Here is a 17534-nt window from a genome sequence, read left to right as displayed (position 1 = left end):
ACCTCCTCCTCCTCCTCCTCCTCCTCCTCCTCCTTCTTCTTCTTCTTCTTCTTCTTCTTCTTCTTCTTCTTCTTCTTCTTCTTCTTCTTCTTCTTCTTCTTCTTCTTCTTCTTCTTCTTCTTCTTCTTCTCCCTCTCTCTCTCTCTCTCCCCCTCTCTGTTTCTTACAACAACCCTAGGATGTAGGTACTACTATTATTATTTTCTTTGCTTTTTGAAAGGGGAGGGCAGGGCAATTGGGGTTAAGTGACTTGCCCAAGGCCACATAGCTAGTAAGTGTTATGTGTCTGAGGCCAAATTTGAACTCAGGTCCTCCTGACTCCAGGGCCGGTGCTCTATTCACTGTGCCACCTAGCCACCCCAATGTAGGTACTATTATTGAATACCCATTTTCCAGAGGAGGAACCTGGTTTTGAAAGAGGTTGTCATCTGTCCAGGATCTGAGTGTCTGTGGTAGGATTTGAACTGAGGTCTTCCTAACTCCATATCCACCACTGCATCCCCTAGCTGCCACATTGTATCATACCTTCAGCAGATTTGTCCCCTCTTTGGGGCTCAGTTCATTAGCAAAAGGGGATGACAGTCCCTGCCCTACCTTCCTAAGAAGGGTACTGTATTTAATGACTCAGTACAGCCCTACTCACTGTCCTTAAAGAAAATCTGGCAAACTCAGAGGGGGCTGATGCATGTGGGCCCTGGGTTCAGAGTCAGATCTCCCAGCTCTCATCATAGTTTCTTCCATGGTGATATAATTCAGCCCTTGATATTCAGCGTGATGCCCCCTTGATATGGGGAAGTGAATCACAAATTCTAGCCTCATGCATGCACGTTATCTTCAGTTTACTTTACAAATTCATTGCAGCTTCCAGCCTCCTTGTCATGGCCCAAAGGGCTTTTGGTCATTGCCTACATCTGAGTATACTTCTAATCTCAGAAGTCTTGAAATGTCTGGCTGCCATCTCAGGCCCTCAGCCCCACACTTGCAGCCCCTCTTTCTGCTCTTAGGCCAACTACCTACAGCCATTTCCAAGACCCCAACAGATCCATGTTCAACCGCTGCCACCATTCCCACATTTCCTCACCATGCCTGGGTTGGGTGTAGCCCTCTTACTCCCATGCTTTGCCATCTAAGTGTCCTGAGGTCCTGAAAGACTCCTTGGGAAATAGCAATCACTCCTGGTGAGAATGGCAGTGCCCACACCTGACATCCACTCTGGCCCGACAGCAACGACCGCCAGGCACTAGGTATTACTTGGGACCAAGGGGATGGGGACAGACTTTAATTCCAAGTTGTCACAAGGCTGTCTGGGCAAGTCAGAGCAAACTCTGAAGCAGCTAGACCTCTCTGAAAGTCTGGCAGAGTTGGTTTAGGGAGAGAGAGGGGGGACCTGTCAATTAGCAATTAAGTTTACCATCTTACATGGGCATGATTTGTGGCACCCCAAAACAATTACCATAGTAACATCAAAGATCCCTGATCACAGATCACTATACATAGACATGATAATAGTGAAAAAGTTTGAAATATTGCAAGAATTGCCAAGATATGACACAGAGACACAATGTGAGCATATGCTCTTAGAAAAATGGCTCTAATAGACTTCCTCAGGGCAGGGTTGCCACAAACCTTCAATTTGTAAAAAAAAATGCCATATCTGTGAAACACAATAAAACAAATGCAATAAAACAAGGTGTGTAGATAGGTAGATAGATAGACAGGTAGATAGCTAGATAGACAGACAGGTAGATAGCTAGATAGATGACATTAAGTAGTTCAAAGCAAGGGAGGGAGGGAGGAATGGAGAGAAGGCATTAGTCGCTGGTGGGCTTCATGTAGAAAATGAGCTGGAGTGGTATTTTGTGAGGGGGAGGGGAGGAGGGAGTACATTCCAGGCATGGAAGAGAGCCAATACAAAGACCCTCAAGGACACAGAGTGGTGCGTGTGAGCGTAAGGCTGGTTTGGCTGGCTCAATAACAAAGTTATAAATTAGAATATTATGTATATAGAAGATATCAGATTGTTATAAAAGAGAAAGTGTGTGTGTGTGTTTGTGTATACATGAACATGTTAGATAGAGCTTCTTTCTTCCTAGAGCTCCTCAAATAAAGGCTGGATGACCATTTGTTGGTTGCATTGGATGTAGAATGGATTGGGTAGTTACTGAAGAAAACTAGGAAATTCCATAATTTTGGTGGGTTAGAGTAAGGAAGAACCTAGGTTTAAATCCACCCCCAGTATTTACTAGCCTTGACACTGGAAGTAAGTCACTTAGCATCCCCAAGTCTCAGTTCCCTCATCTGTTAAATGAGAATAACCACAGGACTTAACCCACAGACTTGTGAAACTCAAATGAAATAATTTATATAAAATTGGTGGTTTTAAAACACTATATAAATATTAGTTATTTGTTTCCAAAAAGTTTGACAGATCGTTTTCTTTAAAAATTTTTTTCCTTTTATTATAACTTAAAAATCAACAAACAAGGACGTTTTATATACAAAGAAGGGGGGAAAAAGAGGACTGTATATGAAACTGAGCTTCTGTTATGTCTAAGTTTTTAAAGTGTATATTTAATTTAACACAGTAGTAGCAAGAGTCATGGTGTAGTGCAGGGACGTCAGACTAGGGTACAGATGGAGGCCTCTTAATTATGCAGCAGAATCCCTGCAAGTTGCAGCTTGACTTAGAGAACCACATCATGAGCATTATCTATGTTTTCTTGTGTTTTCATTTATTTTGTTAAATTTTCACAATTCCATTTAAACCAGGTTCATGTGGCACTTGAGTGTTGCAGGATGCATGGACTCTATGTTTGATGCCTTTGGTGCAAAGGATAGGGCAGCCCTTAGCGTTAGAAATCCATCAGCCAGCAAATATGTGTTTTGCACCTTCTGTGTGCTGGGCACTGAGTGAGGCTTTAGGGAGACAAGGACAATGAACCAATCCCCACTCCAAGGAGTTTACATTTTAATGGTGGGCCAAGTACACACAGCTAGGTCTGGACTGGTGCAAATAAAGTGGTTGCATTATTCTAATTTGCATTGTATATTTCTATTGGACTAGAACCAGTGACCATATTTTATATAATTGTAACTTTGAATAGTGAGAATCCAAATACATGTAACCACTTCATGGTATTTATTGTTTGTACTAATTAGGACCAAGTTGTGTCCACATACAGGGTGTTCTAAAAACTCACTGCGTGTTAAACAGCTTAAATAGCTATAAGTAACTTAAAACTGCACTGAGATTTTCTCCGATGCCTACACAGCATTCATATAAAGTGAATAGATGCAAGCAAAGAAAACATAGTCAAATGCACGATAGTTTGGCAGCTCACCTGCTCTAGTGGTTGAGGGCGTCAGGAAAGGCTTCATGTGGAAGACGATGCTTGAGTGGATCTTAAAGGAAGGGAAGGGATTCTCTCCCACAGATGTGACGATGAAGTGGGTTTCATGTGTATGGGAAAGCCAGGCTAGAGACACAAGGAGACGTAGGAGACTGTGTGGTCTGTCCTGCCTGCCTGGTACCAGGGTGATGCTCTTCACCTCTTGGTGCTCTGGGCAGTGCTAGATGTGGCTGAGAATGTGCCAAGATCATCGGTCCAGTCCCTGACCCTACCCTGCTAGCAACAGCATTGCCTTGAGGATGAGAGAAGGCTTGGGAAGAGTGACACTGGAAATGGACCTTGAAAGGATTTCCTTCCAGCCATGGATTTAGCCTGTAGAAATGCACAACATGAGGACGAGATCACAGAACAGCCAGATGTCCAGACTGACTGGATACTACTAATATTGGTACTAGATACTACTAGTATTAGTGATACTACTAGTATTAGTAATACTAGGTACTACTAGTGCTTAGTACTACTGCTAGTACTTGGTACTTCTAGCACTACTACTACTACTAGTACTACTAGTACTGAATACTACTAGAACTAGGTACTACGTACTACTGCTGACATTTATATAATGCTCAGGGTTTGTTCTTTGGTTTATGGACATTATTTCATTTTATTATCATATCAGCCTTAAGGGAAGGGTACTACAGGTATTTTACTCATTTTACAAATGAGGAAACTGAGGGCTAGAGAGGTTAAAGCAGGTAGGTAAATGTAGTACCCAAAGCACTGAATCTGGATTCTGGAAGACCTGAGTTCAAATCTGGTCTCAGATACTTATTGCCTGTATGACCTTGGGCAAGTCACTTGACCTCTGCCTGCCTCAATTTCCCCTTCTGTAAAATGGGAATAACAGTACCAGCTATCTCCTAGGGTTGTTATGAGAAATGAGAGTATTTGTAAAGTGCTTTGCAAACCTTAAAGCTAACCTTCGAGCTGGAAATCCATCCATCAGCAAGTATTTATTGAGCACCCGCTGTGTATTGGGTGTTGGGTTGGGCATTTGGGATACAAGTGCAATGAAACAATCCCTATTTGCAAGAGGTTACATTCTAATGGTGGGACATGCTAGCGGTGATGATGGTGGTGGCGATGATGATGATGAAGATATGACTTAACCTTTGTCATCCAGCTAATAAATGTTAGAGGTGGGATTTAAATGCAGATTTTGCTGGTTCCCAGTCCAACAATGATCCCGACACAGGAAGGCCTGAGCTTTAGGGATATCACTTGGGCGGCTGTGTGAAAAATAGATGGAGAGGGACTGGAGACAGGAGATCAGTTAAAAAGTTATTAAGACAATCCAGGCAAGAGTCCTGACAGTGACCAGTGTGAAAAGAGAGGGAGGAATTAGGAACACAGGAATCTGGGGCCATTCAGCTCAGGGGCAAACAGTCCTTTCCCTCTCAGTAACCCCCAGAGTAACTTGCGTGTCACAAAGCAGTAATAAATGTTATTTGCAATGATCTTGAGTTAGTAAGAGAATATCAGTGTCTTCTGTTTCGTATGGATTTGGAAATGGTCTGTGATGTTTTCATGTTCAGCTCTTTCTCATGCTGAAGAACTTTGGCCTGGGGGTCAGGTCACCTGGATTCCAGCTGTCTGTTACTAATTTGCTCAATTCTATGGATGAAGAAACTAGGGTTTAGGGAATGGAAGAGACGACACAGACACACAAGAGATAAGGCACCCAACGCCAAGCTTGCTGACCCTGGTGCCATGTGGCACTGCCTAGGGCATCCCTGGGGTGTCTGACAGCACGTGCCTGCCTGTGCTGGGGTCTGTGCCCTGTGAGGCCTCCAGGATCACTCAGACAGGGTGGGCACAGAGAAGTTAATGACCTGGCCCAGGGTCGCACAGGAGCAGGTAGTTCAGGTAGGACTCATGCCTGGGAGCTTTGGTCCCAGAGCCCGGGCTCTGTGTGCTGGCAGGGCAGGAGTGTGTGTGTGTGTGTGTGTGTGTGTGTGTGTGTGTGTGTGTGTGCGTGTGATGGGGGCCCTGCTGTGAGCTTGGGACAGAATCTCCAGATGTGCCGCTTAGCGGCTTGCCTTGGATGGGTCTGTTTGTGCTCGGACTTGCCGACCTCTTTCATTGTATGAGCCCCGATGAGATCAAAGCAGTCCTGGCTAAACAGGCCCTCTGTTTGTAAAGTGCACCCCCTTCTCCCACCCCCCAACTCCCCCAATCTCTCAGAAAAATATTTACATGGGAGTCCGGGAATATGGACAGGCCTTTCTCATCTTCCCTGCCCTGCCCTGCCCTGCCTGAGCTGCAGCATTAGGGGAAGGCCTGTAGGTAACTCAGAGGCCGCCTCTTCAAAGGCTGGGGGGGGGGGAATATGCAGCAGGCAGGCGGCTCACATCAGAGGCCTGGCCACAGGCCAGGGGGCCCTGGAATGAATGCCAGGCGGTTGGTGTGTGTGTGAGGGAGGGAGAGAAGGAGGGGAGGAAGGGTGGGGTAGTTGGGCAGGAGAGAGCAAGGCTTGGGATGGGGAGAGAAGGGGGGAAGCAGCTGTGGACAGATGGATGGACCGACTGTGATATGCCATTGGAGGGTGGGGCATCTGGCCTTTGTACAGCCCGCTCAGATTAGGGGCTGTTTGCTCAGGGGGCTTTGAGATGCCATCTTGGGGTGGCTGCTGAGCCTGCAACACCCCATCACCTCCACTCCAAGGCAACATGAGCTGATAACATTACTTACATTAACGTTCTCCAAAGGCTTTCCTCAGAGCAGCCTTATGGGACAGGTAATGTTTATAGACCCATTTTATAGATGAGGAAGCTGAAGCACCAAGGGGTGAGAGAGGTCACCCAAGGAGAACTGGATCTCAGAGGTGTACTTAACGGTGCTGCCTCTGCCAAAGAATCCCTGGACCCTCCCATGTCAGTTGCTCTTCTGAAAGTTTTCAAGGTGCTGCCCTCTGCTCAGATGCTCTCTGGAGCTCCCTGCAGGATCACATTCAGACTCCTCAGCCTGGCCTTCAAGGCCTGTGTGTGATCCTGTGCTGACCTCCCAAAGCCTGCCCATCCTTCAAGGCTTCCCTTGTGCACGCTTGTGTGTGCTTGTGCCCTCTAGCTTCCTGGGGAGCCTTCCCTGACCAGCACTTGTGAACAATAGCCCCTCATTTCTAAACCTCCTCAGGGTTTTACAGGAGTAATTTCTTCACATCATTCCCTGGAGTTGGGGTAGTATTAGTTCTGTTTTTAACGAAGAGGAGATTAGGACTGAGAGATGAAGGGACCTATCTGGGCTCACATAGCTGGTCTGCATTTAAACCAGACCTTGATCCTGGGCTAGAAATCAGGCTTTCTCTCTACTGCCCTGCTCTGGCTCTCTCCAAGTACGGGTCACTTCCCTCTCTGGCCCTAGTCACCCATGGACTTTGGAGAGCTCTCCTTGTTTGTTTCAGTGAGACTAAGATCCCCCTCAGAGCAGGGCCTGGGTCTGCTTTTCCTCTATCCTCCCAGAGTGGGAGCTCCTGGAGACACAGCAGGGCCCCAGGGAATGATTGTTGATGGTCAGCGATACCTTGTTCTCCCCTCCTAGACCGCTCATCTCCTCTCTGTCTGTCTCCACAGATGATGTCACCGTGGGAAAAGAGAACCCAGGACCTGAAGGCTCCAATGGTGAGCAGGAAGATGCATCTGGCAAGCAGTGGGGTGAGAATTTGTAATGTGATGTTGTCTTGGGCTTCCTTACTAATTACTAGAATTCTGGTGCCCAGAACAAGAGAGGTATCGACAGTCCTACTGTCCCCTGCCCTAGTGAAGCCAGAGTGGAGAACAGCAGTCAGTTGTGGTTTTAGGAAGGACATTGACAAACTGGAGGAGCCAGAAGGGTAAGACAGCTGGAGGCCGTGTCATATGAGCATCAGTTGAAGAACTGGGAATATTTATCCCAGAGAAGAGAAGACTTAGGAGGGTCAAGATAGCTATCTTTAGCTAAAGGGTAATCTTCTCGTAGAGGGTTAGATTTTTGAAGGTTACTTAAGTGGTATAATGGGAGGAGAACCAGAAACCACCCCCTCCACCTTCTCTCTCTCTTTCTCTCTGTCCCCATCCTCTCTCCATCCCTCTCCATTTTCTCTCTTCCCTTCTCTCTCTCCTCCCTCTCTCCCCTCTTTCTGTCTCTCTGTCTCTCCATCCCTCTTTCCCGTCTCTCTACCTTTCTCTCCTCCTCACTCTCTCCCCTTTCCCCTCCTCTCTCTGTCTGTCTCTGTCTGTCTCCCTCCCTCCCTCTCTCTTCCTTCCTCTCTGTCTCTCTCCCTCCCTCCCTCCCTCCCTCCCCCTTTTCTGTCTGTCTGTCTGTCTGTCTCTCAAAATATTTGCCTTATCCATTGGTACTTACTAACCTACAAAGCCCTCTGGTCATTTGCTCGCTGTCATCAACACATAGGTCTGAATTAGATTTCAGATTTTTTTCTTGTTTTTGTTTTTACAGGAGAAGGGGGAGATCTAGAGAAAAGAAACATGAATGTAGGTCCTGGTCTGACTGTCAAGGCTTGGGGGTGGGCTACCCCAGGGGATGGCAGGGACATTGAAGACCAAAGTCCCTGGTTTGCACAGGCATGTCTTCCCAGGGTATAGGAGAGTTTAAGGAGTGGGGCAGATGAAGTGACCAGAATCAATAACCCAAGACAGACATCACAGAACCCTGAGCTTTGGTGGTGGTTTGATGCCAGAACCCAGAACGTGAACCTAACGCCTTGCAAATGTTATCCCCAGTTTCAGTGCTCAGCATCTCTGTGGCCTGACACATGGAACCCAGAGGTTTTTTTTTCCCTGAAACTCATAGTTGATAATAGCTGGGCTCTGGTATCTTGAAGCTAGAACTCAGAACTTTGTGATGATGTTGGCAAATTGGTTACCAGATCCGATCTAGTGTGAATGCAAAATCTAGTTACTGACCATGTTCCTGACTTCTAGGATTATTTCCACTTCTTCCCCAAGCTGCGTTGGGCCCTGGGCAGCTAGTGGATTATCTCCACACCTCTGGGGTCCAAGTTCAACACATAAATACCCCACCTCCCAATCTGACTGTTTTCCACCATGAACTGATGGGAGGGTAAAGATGGAGTTGGGTTTGGGGGGCTAGAGGTGTTAAGTGGAACATAGAAAGGAGTAGCAGGAAATACCCACACAAGATAAAGTTGTCAAAGAACAAGTCCCCCAACTTGTCCAGGGCAGTGTGAGTCTTGTTTTCTCAACCAGATCCTGAATTTCCTAAGAATTTCTACGTGCTTTGTCTAACTCACCCCTTGCTGTGTTGATGGATAATTGACTTTCCCAACCACAGTCAAGCTGACTTTATTATTCCTCTTGCCCTCACCTCACTTGTCATTTTTCTGCCCTCCCAGCCCGACCTCGATTCACCCAGCCCTCCAAGATGCGGCGGAGGGTGATTGCCCGGCCCGTGGGCAGCTCTGTACGGCTCAAGTGTGTGGCCAGCGGCCACCCGCGGCCGGACATCATGTGGCTGAAGGATGACAAGGCCTTGACACCCCAGGAGGTTGGTGAGCACAAGAAGAAGAAGTGGACACTGAATCTGAAGAACCTAAAGCCGGAGGACAGCGGGAAGTACACGTGCCGTGTCTTTAACCGAGCTGGCGAGATCAATGCCACCTACAAAGTCGAAGTCATCCGTGAGTGTCAGGTCATCCCCACCCCTGCCCCAAGATCTGAACCCCAGCCTGGGCTGGGGGGCCAAGGGGACATTTGTGGGACTGGAATGGGGTCCTTTGGAATAAATTTGGATATCAGCTGACCTCTCCTCATTTCCTTATCCACTGTACCTCGAATTTATCAACATCCCCCTCTGCCATCTTCTTTTAAAATTTTTTTCCCCCAATTACATATAGAAATAATTTTAACACTTCATTTTTTTGGAGGGGGGAAGGTAGGGCAATTGGGGTTAAGTGACTTGCCCAAGGTCACAGGCTAGTTTTTTGTGGTAAGTGTCTAAGGCTGAATTTGAACTCAGGTCCTCCCGACTCTAGGACTGGTGCTTTATTCACTGCACCACCTAGCCACCCCTTAACATTCATTTAAAAAATTTTGAACTCCAGATTCTTTTCCTCCCTCCATACTCTCCCCTCTCATTAAGAAGGCAAGCAATTTGATATAGGTTATACATATGCAGTCATGCAAAACACATTTCCGTATTAGTTGTAAGGTGAAAGATAAAAAAACAAAACATAAAAAGATAAAGTAAAAAAAAAAGTATGCTTCGATCTACATTTAGACTCCATTAGTTCTTTCTCTGGAGGCAGATAGAATTTTTCATCACGGATCTTTGTATTGCTGAGAGTAGCTAAGTCATTCACAGTTGATCATCGTACATATTGGTGATACTATGTACAGTGTTCCCCTGATTTTGCTCACTTCATTCTGCATCCATTCGTGTAAGTCTTTCCAGGTTTTTCTGAAAGCATCCTGCTCAACATTTCTTAGAGCACAATAGTATTCCATCACAATCAAATACCACAATTTGTTCAGCCATTCCCCAGTTGATGGGCATTCCTTCAATTTCCAATTCTTTGCTACCACAGAGAAAGATACTATAAATATTTTTGTATGTATAGATTCTTCTCCCTTGTCTTTGATCTTTTTGGAATACAGACCCAGGAGTGGTATTGCTGGGTCAAAGGCTTTGTATAGTTTTATAATTCTTTGAGCATAGTTCCAAAATACTCTCCAGAATGGTTGGATCAATTTACAACTCTACCAACAGTACATTACTATCCTAATTTTTCCACATCCCCTCCAATATTTGTCATTTTTCTTCTCAGACCTATTAGACAATCTGAAAGGTATGAGATAATACCTTGGAGTTGTTTTATTTTGCTTTCTTTAATCAATAATGATTTAGAGCATTTTATATGACTATAAATAGCTTTTATTTCCTTTTTTTTCTTTTTGGAGTATAATTGGAGTTAAGTGACTTGCCCAAGGTCACATGACTAGTTTTTGTGGTAAGTGTCTGAGACCGGATTTGAACTCAGGTCCTCCTGACTCCAGGGCTAGTGCTCTATTCACTGCACTGCCTAGCCACCCCGATAGCTTTGATTTCTTCAGAAAACTATAAGCAAGCTTTTTTTATCATGAGAAGGATGAGGTATGTCAACTGATGCCAAAATTTGCTTGGTCCTTTGAGATATTCTTACATTCTGGTTCTCCTTTTAGTACCTGCTGTATATAGTACTTCCCTTTTCTCTATAGTGAGATAGCTGCAATTTATATAAGAACCAGTTCTGACCCTTCTGCTTTGGTGAGGAATAGAGGCAGAATAAAAGTTGTTTAGCCTGGAGGAAGGGCTGCAGCAGGATTCAGTTTAACCTCAATTAAGAGACTGTCTCCCCAATAAACTGTAAGCTCCTTGAAGGCAGGCAATGTGGTGTTTTTGTCTTTGTTTCTCCTGCACACAACCTTCTGGTTATACTTGTTTGAATGAATGAATGAGTCAATCTACAGGGATTTATGAAGTAATGATTATGAACCAGGCAGTGCAAGTGTTCTGGATACAAAACCCAAAATGAAGCAATTCCTCCTTCCTGCCCTCTAGGGGCTTATATTCTTAGTAGCATCACCAGAAGAGCTTCGATATTGAAAACACTGGATTTTGTTGTTGTTTTTTGCTTGTTTGTTTTTGAGTCCAGAAGCCTAGGATAGAGGACACTCCTGAGTTTTGCAGATACAATCCAGCTGCCCTTTTCGCTAAGCAAAAATTCCCATGTTGGCCATGTCCAAAACTATCGCTATTCTGCATCTGGAATATGTCACCTACCTTTCTGTCAAGAGTGGGCAGCCCTCTGGAACCAGGAATAGCTTGGATCGTGGATCAAAGTTCTTATGTTTTTCAAAGTTGTTTTTCTTTACAATGTTTATATTATTGTGTGACTGGTTCTCCTGGTTCTGCTGCCTTCACTTTGCATTAGTTCATAAGAGGCTTCCCAGGTTTCTCTGAAACTTTCCATTTGTTATGGCACAGCAGTATTTTCTTACATCTCTGTGCCATAATTTGTCTTACCCCCTTCCCCTACTCTTCCACCATCCCTGCAGGCGCAGAAGGAGAGTTTCTCTCCGCCACTTCCCACCATGATGAGGCTTATTTTGTATTTTACTTTGTTTCATGGGTTGCTGTGGCCAAAGAATTCATCATGTAGTGATTAGCCTTCTGGCCACGAGCCTTTCTGGACTTAGCTAGGCTGAAAGTCAGCAGACATAGTCTCTAGCCAGGACTGAAAAGAACATTGAACTTGAAGCCTTATGACCTAAGTTTGAATGTCAACTTTACCACTTAATTGCCTGTGTGACCCTGGGCTGGTCATTTCATTTCTGAGGCAGTAGAAGAGATGGCTTCAGAGGAGTCTCCCAGTTCATGTCTCCTCCCATGATTCAGTTTTTAATTCAATAGGTGCTGTGCTTAATTCAGGGGATGCAAAAGAGTCCCTGGCCTCAAAGAACTGGTCCCATTATCAAACGGGAGATATAACATGCAAACAGATAGATACAAAGCAAGTTATATACAGAATAGATAGGAAATAATGAACAGAGCAAAGACATTGGAATTAAGAGGGGTGGGGAAGGCTTCCTGTAGGAGGTGGGATTTTAGTTGGGATTTAAATGAAGCCAAGGAGGTCTTAAGTCAGAGTGGAGGAGGGAGAACTTCCAGGTGTAAAGGACAGCCAGAGACCATGACCTCCTGGAAGTCTTTCCAGTACAACAGAAACTGCTAGGGCAAAACAAGGGTCAAGGTCAAGAACAAGGTTCAGGGTCACCTCTACGCTAGCAGGAGGCACCAGAGTAGGACTTTTTGGGAAGTATTTTAATACAGAGAGAGACAGACAGAGATGCAGACAGAGACACAGACGGATGGACAGACAGAAGGACAGAGATAGGCAGGCAGAGTGGTGGAGTAGATTTAGAATCAGCCTTATAATCAGGAAGATCTAGTTCTAGTTTTATCAAGTTCTATCCCTGACACTTTGACTATGGGACCCCTAGGCAAGTAAGTGTCTTAACCTCTTAATGCCTCACTCTACTCTCTAAGACTATAAATCACATAGTAGGGGCCTGTCTTTGCATTTGGTTGAAGGAGGTTTCTTACCAGGATTTCCCTATATTAGAGAAATAACAGGCTTGGCCTTCCCATCCCCCACCTCACCCCCAAATCATATACTTCTGTGTAATATTATTACTTTGATATTTAATTTTTTAAATATTCAAAATTAACAAATACCAAATAAAATTATTTTTTTAATATACAAAGAAAAAAGATTGTACATGAAACCACGTATCTCTTTCATAAAGCTTGCTTTTCCATTTTTAGTTATTAAAAGTTAAATTTTTAGTAAACAGAAATCTATTTTCTTTCCCTTCCCCAACTCTCATAAAAAAAAGAAAACCCAAAACAAACACTTGTGATAATGAGACATACTCAAACAAAACATTCCCATATTTGTGTCCAAAAATATCCGTGGCTCATTCTGTACCCTGAATTCTATCACCTCTCAGTCAGGAGATGGGTAGTTTGCTTTCATCATAGGTCTTCTAGAATCATGGTTGGTCATTGTGTTGACAAAAGTTCTGAAGTTTTTCAGAATGTTGTTAATGTTTGCAACACCATTTTCATTCTAGAAATTGTCCTGTTTCTGTTCTCTTCTCTCTGCACCAGTTCATACAGATCTTTCCAGGTTTTTCTGAAACCGTCTCCTTCATCATTTTTTGACAGCAAAATAGTTTTCCATCACTTTTATATACCATAGTTTGTTCACCCACTCCCAAAATGATGTCCACCCTCCTTGGTTTCCAGTTCTTTGCCACCACAAAAATTGCCGCCAGAAATATTTTTGTGCAGATGGGTCTTTTTCTGCTTGGTGAGGTCCTTTGATTCTTCTGGGAACCAGATGGGTGGCGGTAGGGCGAGGGGGAGCAGGGATGTTGACAAAGGGTTTGCCCTCCCATTTCAGAGCGGACCCGCTCCAAGCCAATCCTGACAGGCACCCACCCAGTGAACACCACCGTGGACTTTGGCGGAACAACGTCTTTTCAGTGCAAGGTGCGCAGTGACGTGAAGCCAGTGATTCAGTGGCTTAAGCGAGTTGAGTATGGCACAGAGAGCAAATACAACTCCACCATTGATGTTGGTGGCCAGAAGTTTGTGGTGCTCCCCACTGGGGACGTGTGGTCCAGGCCTGATGGCTCCTACCTCAACAAGCTCATGATCACCCGTGCTCGGCAGGAGGACGCAGGCATGTACATCTGCCTGGGAGCCAACACCATGGGCTATAGTTTCCGAAGTGCCTTCCTCACTGTGCTGCCAGGTGAGGCTTCAGAGTGTTGGGCTCCCCCACATTGGGCTGGCTCCCTGCATTGGGTCCTTGACATCTCCAGGGTCCCCTCCACTGGTTGTGACCCCGAAACCCCATTGTCCTTTCCCCTCCAGGATCTATATCTCCAGTGTCCTTTCCCAAGCCCCCTTTCTACAATGTGCCTCCGATAGCCCCACAGCTCTGTCTTTGGTTTTTGGGAGTGGGTGGGGCTGTGATGAAAAGAAGTCCCAAGAGGTAGCCATTGTATGATGGGGAGCATCTGATTGAGACAGCGTGGTATGGAGTCATGTGTGCTAGATTTGGAGTTTAAAATCTCAGCTTGGCCACTTAATGTTTGTGTTGACCTTGGATAAATTCCTTTTCTCTCTGGGGCCTCAGTTTCCTCACCTGTAAAATGGTTGGACCAGATAACCTCTAAGAGCCTTTCTATGAATCTTAGATAAGTTTGTGACTCTGAGGCACAGTGGTATGATCACCCCCCAAGCCCAACTGGAACCCCTTTCTGTGCCTTCCTACCTGGGGAGGGCCTCATGATTCCTCAGGGTCTTGGGCTTTCATATCCTTCTGAACTCACCCTACTTTGTGTGGCCTTCCTTTGAGGGCCACAGCCAGGGAAGCCCTATTCTGCTAGCTCCCTTTGGGACCTAAGGTAATAAACAGATCAATCAACTCCTCATTGCCCTGCCTTCTTATGTTGGCTTTTTAAAAATCCTTTTTGTGTCTCTCTGTCTCTCTGTTTTCCTCATTTTGGGTCACGCTTTCTCATTGTCTTGCACCATTTCCCTGTCCCTCTCATTTTGTTTCCTTGTCTCCCTCCTTCTCCATGTTTCTCTTTCCTGTCCCACCTTCCCTATCCTTATCCTTCTTTAAAATTTCCCCTTTATTCTCTCCCCTTTTTGCCTCCTTTTTTATTCCTCTCCTCTGTTTCTGTCCTCCATTCCTCAATCTGTTTGTCTTTTTTCCCTTTTCCTCTCTGTCCATGTTTCTTCTCTCTCTGTATTCTTGTATGGCTCTTTCCCATCTCTCTCAATCTTTCTCTGTCCTTGTGCCCGTATCTTTCCCTCTTCCTTTGTCACTTTCCCTGGCTTTCACTCTGTGTCTGTCTTGGCATCTCCCCTTTACAGACCCCAAGCCTCCCAGCGGCCCAGCAGCTCCCTCATCAACCAGCAGTCTTCCTTGGCCAGTGGTGATTGGTATCCCAGCCGGAGCTGTCTTCATCTTGGGCACCGTGCTGCTGTGGCTGTGTCAGACCAAGAAGAAGCCATGTTCCCCGCCCCCAGCGGCACCGGGCCACCGGCCACCCCCTCGGGACCGAGCTGGTTTGGCTGCCATGCCTGACAAAGACTGCTTGACCTCAGGACACTATGAGGATTATGGGGTAGGAGGTCAGCCCCAGCTGCCCCCTCCAGCACAGCAGCACCTGCTGGGCCAAGGCCCAGGACCCACCACCAAGCTGTACCCTAAGCTCTATACAGACATCCACACCCACACGCATACCCACTCCCACTCCCATGTGGAGGGCAAAGTTCACCAGCACATACATTACCAGTGCTAGGTGGTGGCGGCCGAGGCAGTGGGTATTCGATATCCGGCTCTACTTGGCGGCAGGTGGGTAAGCAAGGCCCCTTTGCGGGGGGCCCCCTGCCGAGACCCATACAGACCCCTCAGTGGGGCAGGAGGTACAGAGAGACGGAGCCACAGAGATGTGGAAAGATGCCAAGGGTGTTACGGGAGGTGGATGTGGACAGAGACAGATGCCGATGCAACTTCCAAGACAGAGATCTAAAGGGAAGCAAAGTGCTCCTGAAACAGACATACACAGAGCCTCAGAAAGAGAGAATCTATATAGAGTTCTATTTTTTTGTGACATTGCAGTGAATCTATAGTGATGGGATAATGAAGGAATCATCCCCCTGCCCCTGCTCTTGCTCCAAGGCAGTTATCCTTGATTGACGCTTCATTCGCCTCAACCCCATCTCAAACCCCCTCTTCTTGGCCCCTGAAGTGATAGGTGCTTTGTCAGAGGGTTCTTGGCTTTAAAGAAATGAGAGATTCCCCCCCCCCATCCCTTCATCCCCACCTTGTTTTGTGCCCAAAGTTGTGGAGATAGAAGGAAGGCGTTTGGTCCCCTGCATGGAGCGGTGCACCCTGCCCTGTGCTGGGGCCAGAGAGGGAGGAGAGGAAAGGCTTGTTTGGCTTCCAGCAGGCCAGCTCTGGCCTGGTGCCTGGAGGGAGAGTGGGGGAGGAGTCCTGGGAAAGGTCCGTGGGCTGTGGACTCTGCTAGCCACCAATATGATGCCATCATCAGTTGGGTTCTCCAGACCTCCCCTTCCCCTCTTCCCCCACAATCCCCTTTGCTATTTATATTTAAGAAATTAAGAAAATAATAATAATATTAATAATAATAATAAAAAAGAGAGCCTTCCCGAGAGAGGGCAAAAGCCTACCAGGGTCAGCAGCACTGACTCCAGGGCATCCCTTGTGGAATGGCCATCTATTCTAGAGATTGCTGATGACTGCACCCCAAGAAGGGTAACTCTAGGTTGCCCTTCTAGAGCCAAGGTTGAGCCCTTGAGAGAGATGCTGGGGCCCGCTTGCCCTCCTCTTCTCCGAAGGCTGTAACTGGGTGTTAACGCAAAGGAAACACCCTGTTCAGCCTAGAGAGTGTCTAAGCAGGGGCCGTGTATGTTTAATTTATTTTGTTTAACGTGGTCAAACGAAGTATGTACTTTTCCTACAAGCAGGTTTTTCTATCTGTCCCTCTGCCAGGCTAGAAAGGCAGACCTGTTTGTGTGTCTGCCACTCCTGGGGGCCCAGGGCTGCTGTAATCTAAAGGTGAGCACAGTTCCAGCAGGTGGAAACTTGACTAGGGCCATCCCCTCTGAAGCCTGGGTTCTTGGGGAATGACAGGGAAGTAGGGTCCAGGCCAGGACAGAGGATCTGAACCTGGCCAAAGACTTTTCTTCCTCATCCTTCCCTTCCCCCTGCCTCAAACAAACGAACAAACAAAAATCAGGCAAATTTGGATTTGGAAAACTGATATGACTTTATGATTCTTCAAAAACAAAAAGTTGCTCCCCTTCCTCCTCCCTCCCCCAATCCTGAAGGAGACTTGGCTTATGGGCCAGTTTTTCCAGGGCAGGGGGAAGTGGGGGGGGGGGTTGATTAGGGATGGGCTGGGCTCAGCCAGTAGCTCATGGGTTTGAAGGCCTAGAGAACATGGGCAAAGGCCTTGAGAACATGGGCAAGACCTTCCCAAGGGGATGCTACTGAAACCAAGGCAGGGACTCTGCCATCTACCAGGGCCCTAATGCTAGATGCATCTCCCACCAAGGCCAGCGTCCAGACCCCAAAGGGAGAGAAGGCTTCTTCTTCCCCACCCCTATCTGAGCCGTGCTGCTACTTTCCCCCAACACCTTCTCATCTATCAATTTATTTGCTCCTCAGAACACCCCATGTGAGATAGGTATTAATCTCCTCCTTTTGTAGGCAAAGCAGCTGAGACCCAGAGGTCATATAGCCTGCCTTTCACAGGAGCTTGGAGCTAGTCCTCACTGTCCAGGCTTTTCCTACAGTATCGAAAAATGGATAAGGGGGCAGCTAGGTAGCGCAGTGAGTAGAGCACCGGCCCTGGAGTCAGGAGGACCTGAGTTCAAATCCAAACTCAGACACTTGGCCCTGGAGTCAGGAGGACCTGAGTTCAAATCCAACCTCAGACACTTGACAAACTTACTAGCTGTGTGACTTTGGGCAAGTCACTTAACCCCAATTGCCCTCCAAAAAGCAAAAAAAAAAAAAAGAAT

At 46.4% G+C, this 17534-nt stretch overlaps 1 protein-coding gene across 4 annotated transcripts in view; it reads left to right on the top strand.

Annotated features, from left to right (window-relative positions):
• FGFRL1 (fibroblast growth factor receptor like 1) overlaps positions 1-17528 on the top strand; it is a 135251-nt gene extending 117723 nt beyond the window's left edge. For 3 of the 4 annotated variants that reach the window (XM_069071612.1, XM_069071619.1, XM_069071627.1), the window contains exons 4-7: positions 6980-7060; positions 8758-9042; positions 13369-13722; positions 14856-17528. In XM_069071612.1, coding sequence (XP_068927713.1) covers positions 6980-7060; positions 8758-9042; positions 13369-13722; positions 14856-15286 — 1151 coding nt within the window. In that variant the 3' untranslated portion in view covers positions 15287-17528. The remainder of the gene's footprint in view (positions 1-6979; positions 7061-8757; positions 9043-13368; positions 13723-14855) is intronic. The other variant, XM_069071636.1, reaches the window with a different exon arrangement.
• Positions 17529-17534: the final 6 nt, after the last annotated feature.

Source organism: Petaurus breviceps, unplaced genomic scaffold (genome assembly GCF_028583685.1).
Source record: "Petaurus breviceps papuanus isolate PSGF00001 unplaced genomic scaffold, PetGlider_PUasm1.0 140, whole genome shotgun sequence".
NCBI classification, from domain to species: domain Eukaryota; kingdom Metazoa; phylum Chordata; class Mammalia; order Diprotodontia; family Petauridae; genus Petaurus; species Petaurus breviceps.
Note: the sequence above shows the minus strand (reverse complement) of the source record. Positions and strands in the feature narration are given on the sequence as shown.